At 40.7% G+C, this 20978-nt stretch overlaps 1 protein-coding gene across 5 annotated transcripts in view; it reads right to left on the minus strand.

Moving 5' to 3' along the window:
• Window positions 1-20978, minus strand: part of ATG7 (autophagy related 7) — a 278547-nt gene that overhangs the window by 109067 nt on the left and 148502 nt on the right. For 3 of the 5 annotated variants that reach the window (XM_025374538.1, XM_025374526.1, XM_025374523.1), the window contains one exon: window positions 20160-20282. The exons of 1 other annotated variant lie outside the window; for it this stretch is intronic. In XM_025374538.1, the coding sequence (XP_025230323.1) occupies window positions 20160-20282 (123 nt within the window). Of the gene's footprint in view, window positions 1-19493; window positions 20283-20978 lie in introns of those variants that run through there. One more of the 5 variants, XM_025374519.1, reaches the window with a different exon arrangement.

The following is a 20978-nucleotide window of genomic DNA, read 5'->3' on the forward strand; positions in this document are numbered from 1 at the left end:
CTGGTCAGGCTTGCAGTCTGCTCAAGTATCATGACATATCATGTGCCTCATTCTTTTAAAGGCTCATTTATGACATTTTAATATTGTCATTGGATGTGTGTTTTGTCACAGTAGGTATCAATGTAAGAAAATCTTCTTAGTGCTAAAAGTAAACCAGATACAAAAAAGTATTTTAAATGTTGATGCCAAGTTTCCTCTCTGGACTAAATTAAGGAGTCTCCTCCTTTTTATAACTCATTTACAAAAGTAGACTATAGTCTTACAAATAAAGAGTCTCTGGCATACTTAATTCAGGGTGCAGACAAGGAAGATGATTGCAACCATGAAATCTAGGTGTTAAAGACTTATTCTATCATTATTATAGAATGGTAGGTTGGAAGGGATCTAGTAACATTTAATCCAATTTAATCATGCTTTATGGGTGCAGGTGTGGTCTAAACTTTTTTTTTTTAAAGCATCCTAGATAATTCTGATGGGCAGCCAAGGTTCAGAACTGCTGCTCTAACCCAGCCAATACTTTTATTTAGCAAATGAGGATGCTGAGGGCCAGAGGTGTGGGACTCTGACCAACTTAAACATCTGGGATTAGAACAAAGGTCACTGGGCTCCATCATACTTTTCAAGTGAATAACCAGGTCATCCTACTGTGCTTTCTTTTCACAGGAGCTATACAAGTGTAACATATGAAAATTTTTGGAGTTGAAGTAGAGAAACTGTCAGAAAATTAGAATCCAAGTAAGTAATGTACATAAGATGTTTAACTTCACTGGTGATCAGGAAAATGCAAAGTAGAAGCCTAATGTGATATTGTTATACAGATTGGCAAAAATTTTAAAATATGACAGTACCAAGATTCTGGTAAGGATATGGGACCACAGAAACTACCATATACTACCGGTATTCATGTAAGTCAGTGAACGGCTTTGGAAAACAGTCATTATTTAATAAAGTTGAAGATGCATATTTTCTTTTAATTTGTAAGTTCAGGGGTATATGTGCAGGCTTATTATATAGGAAAACCTGTGACATGGGGGCTTGTTGTACAGATTATTTCATCACCCAGGTATTAGGCCTAGTGCCCATTAGTTATTTTTCCTGATCCTCTTCCTCCTACTACCCTCCATCCTCCACCAGACCCTAGTGTGTGTTGTTTCCCACTGTGTGTCCATGTGTTCTCATGATTCAGTTCCCACTTATAAGTGATAACATATGGTATTGGGTGTTCTGTTCCTGCATAAGTTTGTAAGGATAAAGGCCTTCAGCTCCATCCATGATCTCATTCTTTTTTATGACTGCATAGTATTCCATGGTGTATATGTACTACATTTTCTTTACCCAGTCTACCATTTATGGACATTTAAGTTGATCCTATGTCTTTGCTATTATGAATAGTGCTGCAGTGACGATCTGTGTGCATGTGTCTTTATGGTAGAATGATTTATATTCCTTTGGGTATATACCCAGTAATGGGATTGCTGGGTCAAATGGTATTTCTGTTTTTAGGTCTTTGAGGAATCTTCACACTGCTTTCTACAACGATTTAACTAATTTACACTTCCACCAATAGTGTATAAGCGTTCCTTTTTCTCCACAACCTCGCCAGCATCTGTTGTTTGACTTTTTCATAATAGCCATTCTGACTGGTGTGAGATGTATCTCACTGTGGTTTTGATTTGTATTTCTCTAATGACTAGTGATGATGAGCTTTTTAACGTATGCTTTTTGGCCACAGGTATGTCTTCTTTTGAAAAGTGTTGTTTATGTCCTTTACCCACTTTTTAATGGGGTTGTTTTTTCCTTATAGATTTGTCTAAATTTCTTGTAGATGCTGGATATTAGACCTTTGTCAGATGCATAGTTTGAGAAAATTTTCTCCCATTCTGCAGATTATCTATTTACTGATAGTTTCTTTTGCTGTGCAGCAGCTCTTTAGTTTAATTAGATCCCATTTGTCAATTTTTGCTTTTGTTGCAATTGCTTTTGGCATCATCATGAAACTTTTGCCTGTTCCTATGTCCAGAATTAATGGCTAGGATGTCTGGATGTTTTCCAGGGTTTTAATAGTTTTGGGTTTTACATTTAAGTCCGTGATCCAGAAGAGGCATATTTTCTATGACCCAACAATTCTAGTATGAGGTAAATAACTTATAGTATACCTTCACAAAGAGGGTGATATCACCCCCAAAGGAGCAAAAATTGGTCTTTGGCAGGCAAAAGAAATCTTAGATATGACAGTGTTTAGCGGCTCTCCAAAGCTCAGCCCTATCTGACAAACCCTATTCTTTAGTATTAATTAAATTCTAAACTGTTGGTATTAAATTGCCCCCTAGAAGGAGTGATAATGAAAAGAAGGCTGAGAAATACCCAGAGAAATGCTGCACATGAACCGCAGGAGATACATACCAGAATGCTCCAAACAGCACACTTTATTATGAGACTAGAAATGCTACAAAAGTCCAGCTACTGTAGAGGAGAAATTTCAATATATCCAATTATGAAACACTATATAGTAATGAAAATTAACTTTAGTTGCACACCAAATGGGTAACCTTTACAATATTGAGCAAAAAAGACACAAAAGAATCTACATATTATAGATAATTCTGTTTAAAAAATTCAAAGTCAGGCAAAGAGACTTATATTGTCTAAGGACCCATATACCAGACTGAAATTGTACAGGAAAATTATTCTTTCTAGTTACTAGTTACTTCTAGGCCTGTGGTCAGGAAGTAAAATATGAGATGGGTGAAAGGCAATAGAGTATTTTTTGACCAGGGTGTTTAAATCATACTTGTTCTCTATATAAAATGTTTTAAGATTTTTTCTGCATATGTTATAGCTCATTTGGAAATATTAAAATATAAGAGAAAAAAGCAAGGGGAAAATTTTCTTGATCTTTGTCATTTTAATTTTTCTAAAGCATTGTTTGGCTCAAGTTATTCCTCTATTCACAAGTAATAATACAAACCTTCTCAGCCAGGTGCAGTAACTCAGACCTGTAATCCCACTCAGGCCTGTAATCCCAACACTTTGGGAGCCTGAGGCGAGTGGACTGTTTGAGCCCAGGAGTTCCAGACCAGCCTAGGCAACATGGCAAAACCCTGTCTCTACTAAAAATGCAAAAAATTAGCCAGACATGGTGACGCATGCCTGTGGCCCCAGCTACTCGTTTGGATGAGGTGGGAGGATCACTTGAGCTTTAAGGTTGAGGCTACAGTGAGCCAAAATTGTGCCACTGCACTCCAGCCTGGGCGACAAGGTGAAACTCTGTCTCAAAAAACAAGAACGAAGAAAAGAAAACCACCTCAAACGTGCATGGTGCTTTCATTTATATAATCTCCTTTGCCCCTCAGCCTTAGTAGTAAGGAGTGAGCCAGAACTCATTTTAAGGGAGATAATGGCTTAAGTTAGAAAGACTAGTAGGAGTGCCAGGTGGATCCCATGGGGAAGTAGACAGGCTTTGCCTAACAAAAGATCAGCTGAGCAGGCTGGAGGTGGGAGCACGCCCGACACAGAAGTATGTATGGTGGCACAGAGGGAGCACACGGGGACACGTGGAGAAGAGGCCATGTTCAGCTGTCCTTTTGAGGAGCCAATTTCAAAACAGGGAAGAATGTCCTTTCTAAATGATGTTTTAATCAAGTAGTTGCCACTGTTTCACACTATGAGGTTTTTACACAGATTTTTGGGGAACGATAATACATATTCTTACACCCTCACTAAAATCAAATAGTTGTTTTTCCTTTTGTTTGTTGTACAGCTAAGGTCTTGCTCTGTGGCCCAGGCTAGAGCGAAGTGGCACAATCTCAGCTCACTGCAGCCTCGAACTCCTGGACTCTAGCAATCCTCCCACCTCAGCCTCCCAAGTAGTTGGGACTACACGCATGTGCCACCAAACGTGGCTAATTTTTGTTTTTTTGTAGAGATGGGGTCTCACACTGTTGCCCAGGCTGGTCTTCAATTTCTACTGTCACACAATCCTGCTACCTCAGACTCCCAAAGTGCTGGGATTACAGGCATGAGCCACTGCACCTGGCCCTAAAATATTTTAACATAGGTTATTCTACAATGAAACCACCTGTTTCTAATCACTTTGACACTCTAATAATATCCATTTAATACATATTAAAATTTTAATGGCTAATGATTGTTTAAAGTTCAAGGTATTTAAGTTCAAAGCCCTATGATATATATCCGGAAACATTTTTAGGAAAAAAAATCCATAGTTTTCCATTTGGTTCATTTGTATTTAGTTTTCAATAAGGAATGTTTATATTGAAGATTTCAAAGCACATCAACTTTGTGGAGTAGGAATTATGCCATTTTATAGACGAAACCCAGGCAAGATGAAGTGATGCAACTAGTGATGGAGCCAGGAGTGAATTCCTACTCTTCAGGACTCACATCCTATGCTCCCCTCCGTAAGACCACCCTGTTTCTGGGCCCACACTGCTAAGGGCTGAAGAGAGCTTGGCTTACTATTACTTCAGCCAAGCGATCATGGTACTGGATGATAACACTGTATTTCCATAGGTTATTACTGAAAGAAAGAGAGAGGCTAGGTGCAATGGCCCACACCTGTAACCTCAGAACTTTGTGAGGTTGAAGCAGGTGAATGGCTTGAGGCCAGGAGGTCAAGACCAGCCTGGCAACATAGTGAAACCTCATCTCTATAAAAAATAGAAAAATTGGGCCAGGCGTGGTGGCTCACGCCTGTAATCCCAGCACTTTGGGAGGCCGAGGTGGGTGGATCACCTCAGGTCAAGAGTTCAAGATCAGCCTGGCCAATATGCTGAAACCTGTGTCTACTAAAAATATGAAAATTAGCCAGGCATGGTGGCAGGCGCCTGTAGTCCCAGCTACTTGGGAGGCTGAGGCAGGAGAATCACTTGAACCCGGGAGGCAGAGGTTGCAGTGAGCCAAGATCACGCCATTGCATTCCAGCCTGGGCAACAGAGCAAGACTGTCTCAAAAAAATAAAAATTAAATTAAGAAAAAAAAAAGGAGAAAGGGGAAGGGGGAAACAGAGTACAGATAAACCAATATTTGGGTACAGAAACTTGTAACAGTTACCTCTAAAAGACTGGTTCCAAACTGGTGCTTTAAAACTTAATTCAGGCCGGGTGCAGTGGCTCACGCCTGTAATCCCAGCACTTTGGGAGGCTGAGGCGGGTGGATCACAAGGTCAGGAGTGCAAGACCAGCCTAGCCAAGATGCTGAAACCTTGTCTCTACTAAAAAAAAACAAAAAAATTAGCTGGGCATGGTGGCGTGCACCTGTAATCCCAGCTATTCAGGAGGCTGAGGCAGAGAATTTCTTAGACCCAGAGGCAGAGGTTGCAGTGAGCCGAGATCATGCCACTGTGCTCCAGCCTGCGCGACAGAGTGAGACTCTGTCTCAAAAAATAAATAAAAATTTTAAAATCCAACTTTCCTTCCTTTTAATAAAGTGTGGGGTAAAATTAAGTATGGCCTCTTTCAAAGAGGATTAAGGTAGGATAAACACAAATGCTTTAAAGCTAGCAGCAAATTAAAACAAAACAAAAATATCCCATAGCAGTTTACATATTTGTTATTAGAACCTCAACAATTTTGTCCTGCAACAATAAGATATACATATTTCTAGTTTAATACTGAATTTTTTTCACCAGATAGCTGAATAAAAGCAAGTGGGGGCCAGGCACCGTGGCTCACGCCTATAATCTCAGCACTTTGGGAGGCCGAGGCAGGTGGATCACCTGAGGTCAGGAGTTCGAGACCAGCCTAACCAGCATGCTGAAACCCCATCTCTACTAAAACCACAAAAATTAGCCAGGCATCAGGTGCCTGTAATCCCAGCTACTTGGGAGGTTGAGGCGGGAGAATAGCTTAAACCCAGGAGGCAAAGGTTGCAGTGAGCCGACACTGCGCCACTGCACTCCAGCCTGGGCAACAAGAGCAAACCTCCGTCTCAAAAAAAAAACAAGTGGGGACCAACTCTTAATTTCCCTTTACAACTCAGGGCAGAGTAAAGGCCAAAAAGAAAGGACTTATCTGTTAACCTGCTCTTTTCCCAGTGGCAGGTTGGGATTGGAGTCACAAGCTCATCTATAAGTAAAATCTCATTCCCACAGATTTTATTAGAAGCCAGTTTAAGAGTAAGAAAGTACAGTAATGCTGGCTGACCAGGCCCCACGATGGTACAGTGGAAGAAACCATGCTATCTGAGAAGCAGTTTTAAGGACACAGATAAAGAGCAAAACCACTTTTGGAAACGGCTCAATATGAAAGTAGAGATATGCTCTATAAAGCAGAATGCCTCTGCATCACCCTATGCACATCTTCCTCTGCTTCCAGCCTTATGAAGTGTACTGTAAACCTCAAGATGTAGATAAATCCTGAGCACAGCTAAAGTCTCGACAACTTCATCCATAAAATGGGATAACAGCCACCTCATAAGATTGTTATGGGCATCAAAAGGGCAGGTACAAAAGTGCCCTGAAAATTACGGATAACACAATTAACATTAGTTGCTATATGTTGGTACTCTCTTGGTACTCTTGGTACCAAGAGTACTCTTCATCAGAGATCTTGGATGCAGTCATGACACCATCAGTAGTGTTTTGGTATTCTTCATCAGAGATCTTGGATGCGGTCATGACACAGGCACTTCTGGAATGCTCTGTTCTTTCCTGCACTTGGAGCTCCAACCTTCAAGACCCAGCTCAAAGCCTAACTCTTGCCTGGAGCTTTCTCTTGCACCTGATGCCCCTGAAACCCTGCAGAACTTACTGAACTATGTGCACACCCACTGCCCTGCAGTCCTAGTGACATTCCTGTCCTATCTCCCCAACTATACTGCGTCAGCCTCCTAAAAGCCTGGCTTGTACCCTTTGATTCCCACATCGTGAACTCAGCAAAGGGTCAATAAATATCTGTTGACTGATAGAAGCCATGATGGAACATCAACATTTAATTTAAAAAAATATACAACTTACGATATTTCACATTTCCTTCCCTCCCTGTTCCCCTACAGCTGAGAAGCAAGATGGATCAAGACTAAGAGCTCAGGCCCGACGCAGTGGCTCACGCCTGTAATCCCAGCACTTTTGGAGGCCAAGATGGGCAGATCATTTGAGGTAAGGAGTTCGAGACCAGCCTGGCCAACATGGTGAAACCCTGTCCCTACTGAAAATACAAAAAATAGCCGGGCGTGGTGGCAGGCGCCTGTAGTGCCAGCTACTTGGGAGGCCGAAGCAGGAGAATCGCTTGAACCTGGGAGGTGGAGGTTGCAGTGAGCCAAGATCACGCCACTGCACTCCAGCCTGGGCAACATGGTAAAACTCTGGAAAGAAAAGAAAGAAAGCAAAGGAAGCAAAGAAAGAAAAGAAAAAAGAAAAGAAAAGAAGACTAAGAGCTCAGAACTAAAAATCAATTTAATTTTACAGTCTCAAAATAAGGAAACTCCCCAAACTCAACACATATATCAGCTGTTATGTTTGCAAGTGAGAAGAGTCAGCTGTAAAAATACAGCCCCTAGAATAGCGGTCACAGGGCAACTGCAAGAACACCTCCCGGGAAGCCTCCACTGCTGATGTGAAGTCAGGAAGTTAGGCTCAGCAGCGCCACAGGCCAGAGAATCTCCACTTCCTGATCCCCAAGAATTCCTTTAGTTTTCACTTTCTCTCACACATATTAGATACTGAAAAACCCCTCCTACCCAGCAAATGCACTAATTTACCTAATTTTTTAAATAACTCAACGGGATTCATAACTACCCATCAGAGCTTCTGGCCAGGTCAGATAACAGTATGCCATTCCATTCTGAGACAACAGAATTTAGTTTAAAAAGAAAAAAATGTTGATTTTTGTTTTGTTTTAGTTAAGACAAGGTCTCCCTCTGTCTCCCAGGCTAGAGGACAGTGGCACAATCTTGGCTCACTGCAACCTCCACCTCCCGGGTTCAAGCAATCCTCCCACTTCAGCCTCCCAAGTAGCTGGGACTACAGGTACGAACCACCACGCCTGGCTAACATCTTGATAGTTTAGTTGGTCAGTGTAATCTTTTCAAGTTCTAAATGTTTTATTCCTGTTTGACTTTTCAAAATATTGAAAATAGCCTTCATAGTCCCATTCCTATCTCCTTAAAAGCCTCCACCATTGGGGACCCTGGATGGAGGATGGGTGGGGACCCTGGATGGAGGATGGGTGGGAACCACTGCTCAGGGCTGGTTGGCTCTCAGGGCTGCTTCAATCAGACCAGGATGCCCCGGTGACACCCAGAGAAGACGCTCACCTAGACGAGGCCTGCCTGGAGCAGCAGGACCTCAGGGGCATGTTGCCTAATAGGGTAATCGTGTCTCCCCATTTAGACAGGAGCGTGAGGGTGTCAAGGGAATTAAAAAGATATGCTCAAGGGTATATCACTTGGTATGTATGACCAGTGCTTAAGTATTATTGGAAAAAACTCTAAGTATAACATTACCAACTTGAGGAAAAAGCAAATAATAGTTTAAAATCCTGTTAATTTCTGGGAAAATTTGGACACGTACTGGATTTTAGGTGGCATTATGGAATTATTCTTTGTTCTGTGATGATGGTACTCTGTTTACATCAGAGAATGTCTGTATTCTTAGCAGACTCAGCTAAAATTTAGGGGTGAGGTGTCACTGTATATAAAATTTGCTTTCAAATGGTTTAACAAAAGAGAAAACAAGTAAGTGTGTATATGAACTGTAATCAGATGTACAGGGAGTGCATGCACGTATACGGAGAGATAAACCACATGTGGCAAAATGTTAGTTGTGGGATCCAGGTAGGAGGTATGTGGGTATCCACTGTACTTTTCATTCAACTTTCTGGTATATGTGGGAATTTTCAAGCTAAAAAATCTTGGGGGAAAAACTGTGTGGTAAACAGGGAAATTTTAAAAATTCAGACCCAGGTTGGGATTTAGATCCTCTAAACACCTGCTTAAACTTACACAGATAGCAAAGTGCTCTCATCTTCCCCAACCCCCTTATCTGCCATGTCTTCTATGGATGGAGCCAACTGTGGCTTTCTCCCTCCCCGTAGCAAGCACAGAAGGGAGGCATTTGGTTGGTAGGCCCCCTTCCATCTCTCCCCGCAGTGTTTACAGGCTAGCCATAGTATAAGAAAAGGCTAAAGGAGGTGCACAGAGACTAAGGCTTTGAAAACTGAGGTACAATAAAAACGGAAGAGATCCTTGCCATAATCTACAGAAAACGCATTCCTAACAACAATGAGCTAACATCCTACGACAGCCTGTTACAGACGGAAAATCAACACTGCATGCAGAGAGAGCCAGAGAAAGGAGAGCGGGAAGGAGAAACAAAGTGCCCCAACTATGGGCACTTTTTGGCTTGCTTTTTAAACATCTGTATTGATAATTCACACATACGATTCATCCATTTGAGGTATAGAATTCAATGGTTTTAGTATATTCACCATTGTGCAACCATCATCACTATCTAAGATTAGAACATTTCATCACCTTGAAAGGAAACACTTATCTGTAAGTAGCCACTGATTTTCCCCTAATCCCCCATCCCCACCTGCTGACAACCATTAATCTACTTTCTGACTATATGGATTTTAAAACTCTGGACATTTCATACGGAGATCCTACAATATGTGGCCTTTTGTGACTGGCTTCTTTACTTAGCATAACGTTTTCAATGTTCATCCATACTACAGCATGTATTAGTGCTTCCTTATTATTGCTTAATACTCCATTATTCCAGTGTAATAGCTGACATTTTATTCATCCCTTCATCAGCTTATGAACATCTGCATTGTTTCTACTTTTTGGCTATTATGAATAAATAATGGTGTTATGAGCATTTGTGTACATTTGTGTGCACATTTTCATTTCTCTGGGCTATATTGATACACACATACACATATCTGATTATGGTACTGCTCCTTGTGGAAGAGGGCTACACTACAGGCAGGGTGTCCAGAGTAGCCTTGGCTATATATCTAAGAGTACGATTTCTGGGTCACAGGGTAATTCTATGTTTAATTTTTCAAGGAACTGCTAAAACAGTTCTCCAAAGTGGCTGCAGAATGACACTCCCACTAGTAGGTAGGAGGCTTCTAATTTCTCTACATCTTCATAAACACTTGATGTTGTCATTTTGATTATAGCCATCTTACTGGGTATGAATGCCATCTCACAGTAGTTTCGATTTGCATTTTCCCAATGGCTATTGATGTTAGGCATCTTATTTGATTATGGTATCATTTAATTATCTGTATATCTTCTTTGGAGAAAAGTTGTTTTAAATCTAATGCCCATTTCTAATTGAGTTCTATGTCTTTATATTATTAAGTTGTAAGAGTTCCCTATATATTCTGGGTTTTGTTGTTGTTTTTATTTATTTATTTATTTATTTTTTTTTTTTTTGAGACGGAGTCTCACTGTGTCTCCCAGGCTGGAGTGCAGTGGCGCGATCTCGGCTCACTGCAAGCTCCGCCCCCCGGGTTCACGCCATTCTCCCGCCTCAGCCTCCCAAGAAGCTGGGACTACAGGCACCCGCTACCGCGCCCGGCTAGTTTTTTTTTTGTATTGTTAGTAGAGACGGGGTTTCACCATGTTAGCCAGGATAGTCTCGATCTCCTGACCTTGTGATCCACCCGCCTCGGCCTCCCAAAGTGCTGGGATTACAGGCTTGAGCCACCGCGCCCGGCCTGTTGTTGTTTTTAGAGATGGGTTCTCACTGTGCTGCCCAGGCTGGTCTCCAGCTCCTGGGCTCAAACGATGCACACACCCCAGCCTCCCAAGCAGCTGGGACTATAGGCACATGCCACCACACCCAGCTTAGAGTTCCCTCTATCTTCTAGATACCAGACCCCTATCAGGTATGATTTGCAAAATGCTATTCTCTCTCATACTGTGGACTGCTTTCTCATGTTCTTGATTATGTCCTTTGAAGCACAAAGTTTAAAATTTTGATGTAGTCCAATTTACTTTTTCTTTTGTAAGGTGCTTTCTTGCTTAATATGGTAATTGTGAGGAGTAGGAATTATTAATCACATCCTACAAAATGATGGAAACAAAGGTCAATGAAGTAAATAACCCAAGGTCTCACATGACTGCTGCACACAGTCCTGCCTGACACGGCCCACACAGAGGAACATGGCAGTCTTTGTTATGTGTGGGAGCTGGGGTATGAACTCAGACCTTCTGACCAGGCCAGGACTTGGGCTACTCATACACTCTATGAGTATTCTAATGTAATATGGCTGACTGTTAAAGAAACTTCCCTGTTACTACACATTCAGCATTCTAAGGATGCTATTAAAGTAAGAGGGCTTTGGAAGCTGTACTGAGGGGTAGTGAGTAGCATGTTTCGTGAACATACCCAATTATGGCCAGGGAGGATTTGAGTTTATAAAGAAGTCGAAAGTGGCACCAAGTCTCGTGAAGGAGGTAAGTTATTAGGCTGAATTATACCATTTTAGATTTATACGTAGAGTGACACACACCAATCGATACAAAGTATAAGCAATATTCTATTAAAGTTCAAAGTAGATGTAAATCTCAAAATCTGCAGAAAGTTTCTGGCAATGGTAGCTAGATATAATAGATACCAAAGAATATTTATAAAATGTATAAATAGTACTTTGATACATTTTTAAACACTTATGTAAAAATTGTCCATCTTTTTCCTTTTTGCTTATACATGGTATATTTGAATCAAAATCACTAAATTAGAGTTGAAAAGCATTTCACTTTTTCTAGAAAAGAGACTTAAAAAAAAGAATTTCACATGATTCAATCCTCTCATTTTAAGTGGGGAAACATGCACAGAACACTGAAGGATTCATCCAAGGTCACTCATGAGAACACTGGTGGAACCAGGACTACAATGTAAGAAGGACTGGATTCCCATGTTCTATTTCTTAATACTAGTTGTCTTTGCTTTGCTTTTAGCATTTATGATTCCCCCCACCCCCCTTCTTTCTCCCTTAGACTTCTCCAAGCAGATTATACCATCCAAGACTCTTTTCCGAAGGGTGGGGAACTCTGCCCAGACTTCATTGTCTATTCTCCAGTTGCAACCTTCCCTAATACCAATTTATCCAAACATCTCAAATTCATGTAGATAACTCTGACAGCAAATACAAGGTACACATTTTATAAAGTAAGTTATAAGTGAGATACTGCCAAGCTTTATTTCAAAAACCAAGCTCTAGTTTCCAATCTAAGAAGTAAATGGCTTTCTGCCTGTTTCTGCCTTTCCTCCCTCACTCAGGAGAGAGGGCCAAGGCTGTGTCTTAAGGGATTGCTTCATAAGGAAAAATCAAGGCAGGACACAGTCCCAGGATGGCCAGCACGGGTTGGAAGTGAGCTAGCAGAAGGCTCTGGGAAAAGGGAACTGGATTCATGAGCAGGCTAGTTCAATCCCCAGAGCGATTTCTCTCCATTGGAAACAGGTCTGAGTGCTGACACGGGGGTTTCCCACAGCTTCTACTGGCCTCCAAAGGCATATTTGTCATCAGAGGCTCTTGATGAAGCTGTACATAAATATCTGACTGTTGTTAAATGCAAAACAAAACAAAAAAAAATATTCCACAGGAACCAAATCAAAACCAGCTGTGTGGGGGAGAGGCCAAAATCTCAGTGTAAGTGCAAAAGGCCCAGCAGAAACACTTGTTAATTGTGTTATTTACTTTGCTGAATAGTAAACTGCTGTGCCAATGAAGTCATATCACATGACCGTAATGTTTTTCATATGACTTTCTGGCTATGGGAGAAATGGGCATATTCTAGAATTCTGAGTTCTATAGTGAATGAATCATAATCTACATTTTAATTCATAATCAGTTCATCAGCTCAGCCCTATTCATTTCTGCTGGTCTGTTTATGATTTTATAGCCTGTGTTATGGTTGTTGCTAAACTTTCTTTTTAGATCATTCATTAATCCCCAAATCTGAAGAAAGGAAGTTCTGTTTAGTACAACCTTGACAAAATGCAAATTATGTTAATGGTGCACTGTAATTGCAACCCTGAACTCATAACTGCATGGTACAACATCAAATACTGATAATATGGTCAAGGCAAGAAAGTAAAACAGTCTAAAATTAATCCTGGAATCATGGAACATGCAAACTTTCATGAATAGGAATGAAGTAGTTCAGGGAAGTTGGGTAAAGGGACTTGGGAATTTGAATTTCTCAAGGATATACCAATATAGCTTGTTTTATTAACTCTCTTATAAATTAGTCTTATCTCTAGAGTTAGATTCAGTTAGCAAGTATTTTGCCATTTCTCAGAGTATGATGTTGAACCCACAGCTGGAACAAATAAATACATATGAACTGATACGTATTCTACTCATAGGATGAGAAATAACTCTAAGAAGGTAAGTCACAGCAAATTTTATGGAATATGGCTAAAGTGTTCATATGTTTGATTTAGACTGAGCCTTTCTTCAACAAACGCAGCTTTTTATTTATTTATCTATTTATTTATTCATTTATTTGTTTTTAAAATAAGAGACAAGGTCTTGCTCTGTCACCCAGACTGGAGTACAGTGGCACAATCATAGATCACTGTCTGCCACAAACTCCTGGGCTCAAGTGATCCTCCTGTCTCAGCATTGTAAGTAGCTGGTGTGGCACCATGCCTGGCTAATTTCTAATTTTCTTAAATAGGGACAGAGGCTCACCATCTTGCCCAGGCTGGCCTTAAACTCCCGAACCCAAGCAATCCTCCCAACTCAGCCTCCCGAAGTGCTGGGATTTCAGGTGTAATAAGCCACTGCACCCATCCCAAATGCAGCAATTTAAAAGATACTTGGTGAGAACCTCAGTAGCCCCATGACTTGGACACCCTGTGGTTCATCAACTTTAAGGCCATTTCCCTGGGTTCCAAATAGGCTAAATAAAGATCAAGGAGGGAGAGGGAGTCAGGATCAATCTCCAAGTATCCAAACCCATTCTCAGTAAAGGTCTTGGAAGTAAAGGTCAGAACTTTATGCAAAATTCCCTAATTCACAAGGCAACATTTTAAAAGGGGAGAAAGCTGAGTGGGGCCTTTCTTCCATGGAAACTCCTAATCCCCCATGAGCAGAATGCAACTATACTTTTGCATAGAATATGGGTATCTGTCCAAGTCCCCTTTTTAAAAATTTCAATAGTTTCTGGGGTACAGGTGATTTTTGGATATACAGTTAAGTTCTTTAGTGGTGATTTCTGTGATTTTAGTCCACCTGTCACTCAAACAGTGTACACAGCACCCATTATGTATGTAGTTTTTTACCCTTCACCCCCCTCCCAAGCTTCTCCCTCGCATCCCCAAAGTCCAGTATATCACTCTTATGCAAGGCCCTTTCTTCATAAAATATAACACTAGCAAAGGCAAATGGCATTTATGTGGTATTTAAAATTTTTAATCTATAACGAGATAAAATTAATCTACTACACACATTTCTCATTAAATTTTTTTTTTATTGCATTCTAGCTCTTTAGCCTCTCCTCACTGTGCTAAATGGAACAGGCTAAACCTCCTTTGTCTAGCTAAATCAATTTGCTAGTGCTCTTCTTTTTCTCCAAGCTCCATCTCCATCCCATCTCCAATGCCAGCTAGTCATTTTCACTCACTTATCCCATGACCTCAAAGTCATCACTACCTAAAACAAACTCATCTTTGTCAGCCTGGTCCCCAGTCTCCACTCTGCACCCTCAGATCTTGACCTTTCCTCCAATAAAAACTAACCTGGTAATTTGCCTGCTAATCTCAACAGCAGTATGATGATACCAGTAACCTAGTTTAAAATCATCGCAATCATTTTCAGGTATCGGATGGACAGGGGATGAGTGCAAAAAATTGGGTTGCATTAGTCAATCTCACTAAATCTAGACAATTCTAGCTTGGGTATAGCTTCCAATTCATTACTATGTGCCCCTTTCTATGAATATAAAAGAATCTGTAGTCTCCAGTTGGATCAGCTTTGCATTCCTCCTTCATAAATGGGGCTATATTTAGGGAGACAGACCACAGGTGCAAAGAATATGGAAAATTTTAATAGCATTGAGACTTTTTCTTTAAATAAAAAACAACTACGTACCTTACAACAACATGGATAAACCTTAAAAACATTGTGCTAAATAGAAGATGCCAGACACAAAGGATCATTTATGTGATGTGTCCAGAACAGAAAATCCTTACAGACAGAAAGAAGATTAGTGGTTGTCAGGGGCTGGAAGGAGGGAATGGGGAGTGACCATTTAATAGGTTCAGAGTGAGGGGGATGAAAATTTTCTAAACTGAGAGAGTGGTAATGGTTGCACAACTCTGGGAATACACTAAAAACCACTGAAATGCACACTTTAAAAGGGTATGTGTGTGTGTGGTTGTTTCCCCGCCCCCCCCCCCCCCGCCCTTGTTGCCCAGGCTGGAGTGCAACAGTGTGATCTCAGCTCACTGCAGCCTCTGCTTCCCGGGTTCAAGTGATTTTCCTGCCTCAGTCTCTTGAGTAACTGAGAACACAGGCGCCCGCCACCACGCAAGGCTAATTTTTGTATATTTAGTAGAGACAAGGTTTTGCCATGTTGGCTAGGCTGGTCTCGAACTCCTGACCTCAAGTGATCCACCCACCTCGGTCTCATAAAGTGCTGGGATTACAGGTGTGAGCCACTGTGCCTGGCCAAAATGGTGTGTTTTATGGTATGTGAATTACAACTCAATAAAGCTGTTATTAAAAAACATTATGTTGGCCGGGCGCAGTGGCTCAAGCCTGTAATCCCAGCACTTTGGGAGGCCGAGACGGGCGGATCACAAGGTCAGGAGATCGAGACCATCCTGGCTAACTCGGTGAAACCCTGTCTCTACTAAAAAATACAAAAAACTAGCCGGGCGAGGTGGCGGGCGCCTGTAGTCCCAGCTACTCGGGAGGCTGAGGCAGGAGAATGGCGTAAACCCGGGAGGCGGAGCTTGCAGTGAGCTGAGATCCGGTCACTGCACTCCAGCCCCGGCGACAGAGCGAGACTCCGTCTCCAAAAAAAAAAAAAAAACATTATGTTGACTTCAGGTAACTCTGGCTCCAAGTACATCACACTACTCATGATTTTGAATAATATACTAAAGACTTGGCCTCAGAGACCTCTATTCAGTCTAGAACACCCTAGGCCTCTTGCCCTTCCCTTCTCTACTCTTCCTCTGCCAAAATCCAACTTTTATTTTTAAAAATAGTCTATTCATCCTTTAAAACTAAGTGAAATATTTGTTCTCTTCCTGTGAAGCTTTTGACATCCCTATTCCCCTAGGCAGAAGTAACTGCTCTCTCAGCACTTAATATACAAATGACTAAAACATTTTTTATTGCATTAGAGCTCACTATTTACATGTCAGTTTCTCACACTAGACTATGAGCCCATGAGGGTCAGCGTCTCATTAACTTCTGTATTCAGTTACTAGCACAGTGCTTAGTATCAGATTTTCAAAAGATGTTCAGTACATTTTTTAAACACATATTTTATAAACAAGATATATAATGGTAATGTCACATAATTATCTAGTTGAATCGTTTGCAATTCCAATGTTGATTGATGGAAACGGTTAACCCAAAATGAGAATTAATTTAGCATTTTGATTGTGTTGCTAAAATAAATAAGTGGAGACCTTTCTAAATAGAATGCAGAATTCTGTGTTTTTATTACTGACCACCTGTAAACGCATTGGGAATCAAGTATGTAAATCAAAACACTTTTACACAGATATACGTAAAGGTATATTTACATATATATAATATATATTTATGTATTTTGCTTACACACATTTTTCCAAGTAATATAAAATGATGTAGTTATAACAATTTTTGTTGCTATGAGGTCCTCTACTAAGTACTGTATTTCAAACCTCATCTTAAAACACAGTCCTATTCAGAGTTAAGAAAAATGATCATTTTTGAAGACAGGGGTTATAAACTCAAATACCTATTAAGGGTCACCTACTAAAGGGCATTATCTAAATAAAGAATGTAACCTAAAGAATATCTCTGGGCAAGAAAGTAACAACAGTGTTTGTCTCCAGGAAAGAACTGAGGAGCTAAGGGGACAGTTATAGAAAGAAGATTCCCTTTTCACAGAATTTTTTTTTTTTTTTTTCCTGAGATGGAGTCTCACTCTGTTGCCCAGGCTGGAATTCAATGACGTGATTTCAGCTCACTGCAACATCTGCCTCCCAGGTTCAAGCAATTCTCCTGCCTCATCCCTGAGGAGCTGGGACCACAGGCGCATGCTGCCATGCCGGGCTAGTTTTTTGTATTTTTAGTAGAGATGGGGTTTCACTGTGTTGCCCAGGCTGGTCTCAAACTCCTGAGCTCAGGCACTCTGCCCGCCTTGGCCTCCCAAAGTGCTAGGATATGAGACATGAGCCACTGTGTCCAGCCCAGAATATTTTGCAATACCTTTAAATTTTATATCAAGTGCATGATCTATAAAGTTTGCTTCTTGGCTCTAGCTAACCACCACTATTAAGAGATGCATGTCTGGAGTTCCCAGATCTGATTTTCCAAAGTTGGAAATGGGAAATTCAGACCCTCTTGTGATTTTTCTTTTTTTTCGAGACGGAGTCTTGCTCTGTCACCCAGGCTGGAGTGCAGTGGTGCAATCTTGGCTCACTGCAACCTTTGCTTCCCGGGTTCAAGTCATTCTCCCACCTCAGCCTCCCGAGTAACTGGGATTACAGGCATGTGCCACCATGCCCAGCTAATTTTTGCATTTTTAGTAGAGACGGGGTTTCACCATGTTGGCCAGGCTGGTCTTGAACTCCTGACCTCAGGTGATCTGCCCGCCTCAGCCTCCCAAAGTGCTAGGATTATAGCTGTGAGCCACCACGCTTAGCCTAAAACTTGTGATTTTTAAATGATGGCTTTATTCAAAATTTAACATATAGGGCAGGCCAAAAAATACATACCTGCAAGCCATATCTGGCTCATAGGCCAACCAGTTTACCATCTCTAATCTAAAATTTGATGTGACATATGACTCCAAAGCTAAAGATATAATTTAGTAGAGGAAAATTCAAAAAGAAAACTCAGGCTCATGGATGAAACCACGCTCCCTTCTGCTCCACCATCTATTTAGTCACTATTGCTTTTAAACTTTCTCTAAGTCTTTGAAAAAGCCATTAAGGTTTGACAAACTAAAATGTAAGATAAATCAGGTTAAATCTAGAAACCTGCCCACTATTCTAGCATCTGCTCTGTTTTAGAGGGAAAAAGTGGGTCAATTTCAAGTTGAAATTGTTCTAGCTAACTAAACAAATATGTAAATTACTTCTAGCTGAGTGGCACAACTCCCTTAGCCATCTCATCAAATGACTGCATGTTTGCAAACATCTATGTTACCTCTTCCATACCATCAGGCAGTACAGCACTGCTTAAAAGATAATAAGGCAGACAATAAACACAATGTTCTGAACCCTGCCTGGGAACCCAATTACAATTCAGGGGAAAAATACCTTAAAGTCTCTCAAAGAGTGGGAGAGATGCCATTCATCTCCCAAAACTTGAAATAGACTCTCTGTGGCTCTAACTATTGGCCATAAGTGGAAGACTGCATCTGTTTAATGCCCAGGGGACACTAAAACAATTTAAAGAAGGACTGCCTTCAGTTGTAAGTCCAGCACTAGAGATGTACTATCTTGCCTCCCTGGTGTACCTGAAAATCTCACAATCTGCTCACAGCTCCAAAAGATCTGACTTTCGTATTTCCACATGGTCTTCCTATACTCAGCACTAGCTCCACCTCTCCAAACAGCAGCCCTTTCACCACTGGCTAGTCCAGTATTGGGCCTGGCCATCTATTCATTGACAACTTGGGGCCTCCCTGAATGGTAAGGATATGCAACCTATGGAGTTTATAGATCTTTGCACCCATGCAATCATTTGACAAGATGGCTGGGGGAGTTTTGCCACCTCGCTAGAAATAATTTATATATTTCTCTTTAGTTGGTGGGAAGAATTGTGACTTGAAAAGGACTAATGGCAAGTGCAATACCCCTGCAGGACACAGGAAGTCAAGGTTTTCCTTATGTAGTTTGTGGAAACACTCCATAAGCTACATTTCTCCTCACAGTTTCTTTACCCAGGTAACTAAGAGGAAAAGATATTGATTTAATCTCACTCATCAATTCTAGGGAACTGCACATTTTGCCAAGTGATCCAAATAGCTCTACCACCATACACAGCAATCCCTTTTTTAAGAACAGTGAGCATTTGGAAAAAACAAAATTTTTTTTTTTTTTTTTTTTTTTTTTTTGAGACAGAGTCTCACAGTGTCACCCAGACTGGAATGCATGGCACAATCTTGGCTCACCACAACCTCTGCCTCCAGGATTCAAGCAATTCTCCTGCCTCAGCCTCCCAAGTAGCTGGGATTATAGGCACCTGCCACCACACCCACCTAATTTTCTTATTTTAGTGGAAACAGGGTTTCACACCATGTTGGCCAGGCTGGTCTCAAACTCCTGACCTTGTGACCCACCATCTTGACCTCTCAAAGTGCCTGGATTACAGGTGTAAGCCACCTCGCCTGGCCAATAATTTATTTCTTAAACTCAGTCTTAAAAAAAAAAAAAATGATGCAATGACCCAGGAAATTAAGATCTGCAAAATATTCTAGCTGAGAAACAAAGCATGGCCCTCTCGGGTTGTGTCTGGGGAAGCCATTTCATGGTGCGGTTCAGGGTCTATGAAGACTGATCAAATCATGAACAAGCCAGGCATGTTCTTTCTGATCAGAACATGGCCAGAGTCCAATACCTTCTTTCTAAAGAACATAGCTGGAGTCCAATGTCTTCACCAACTTACATTTTGATATATGGACATTAAAGCCAAATCTCTCCAATGGCCATACACATGCAGATCTTCAGTAAGGACAAGAGATGCCTGGAAATCTACAACCTATACTTCCTTTATCACAGTGATTTTGTGTATTAGGCACCTACTGGACAGCAACCTACACACATCAGTATCCAGCACTTGCTGAAGGTTATTTGTTATCTGGTAACTAGCAGACTTATTTAGTGATATTTGCTCTAAGTTACAAAAATTAAAATTAATTGCTGTCTTCCTTTTCCATATGGCAAATATCAAATAGTTTTAAGCATGTCAGTCTTCACTATAGAAAGCTTGTTTTGTTCCTACCTCAGCAGCTTGGGTTTCTTGATGCAGCAATGTAAGACCAGTCAAGTCTTCCAAGAAGGAATGTGAAGAATTAAACACCTTGGCTAGGAAGTTAAATCCTTCTCGTTCATATTGATCAAGAACCTGTAAAATATTTACATTTTTTAAAAAGGAGGCTCCAGACTTAAAATGCAAATTAAAAGAGTTTCACTTCTAACAAGCTCTTGTCAAAAATAAAATTAAAATGAGAATTAAATATGGGGATAAAATGCAATCTAGTGGCCAAAAAACTAAAAGCGGCTTAGTATTTATCATCTTTTCCCTTCTTAGAATGACAATAACATTATCTTCCAGTTTGCATATCAATGTTTTCTCAATAAAGTAAGTTTCATGCAAATTCACTAAAAATTCTAGAAGAGTTAGGATTAGTTAGTGGCCCTAAAGTTCGCTGGTTAGAAAACAGGTGAAAGAAAAGCCAAGAAAATAAATTTAAAAGGATAAATGGGAAGGGAGGGGCAAAAGGATTTTCTCAAAAAAATGTGACATACCAGCTAGCCAAATATATTTTTTTTAAATAATTTTAAAACGGAAAAATAAATTTCAATAGGTACTTCACAAAAGAGGATATCCAAAGAGCCAATAAACATGAAAATGGGCTCCAATAGCATGAGTATTTAGAGATATGAACACTGAAACCACAATGAAACACTACTTTGCACCTATCAAAAAGATTAAAATGACAAAGAAAATACCAAGTGCTGGCAAGGATGTGGAACAACCAGGACTCTATGTCCTATGATGCAGCAATTCTACTCTATGTGTATACACACTCAACAAAAA

This window comes from Theropithecus gelada, chromosome 2 (genome assembly GCF_003255815.1).
Source record: "Theropithecus gelada isolate Dixy chromosome 2, Tgel_1.0, whole genome shotgun sequence".
NCBI classification, from domain to species: Eukaryota; Metazoa; Chordata; class Mammalia; order Primates; family Cercopithecidae; genus Theropithecus; species Theropithecus gelada.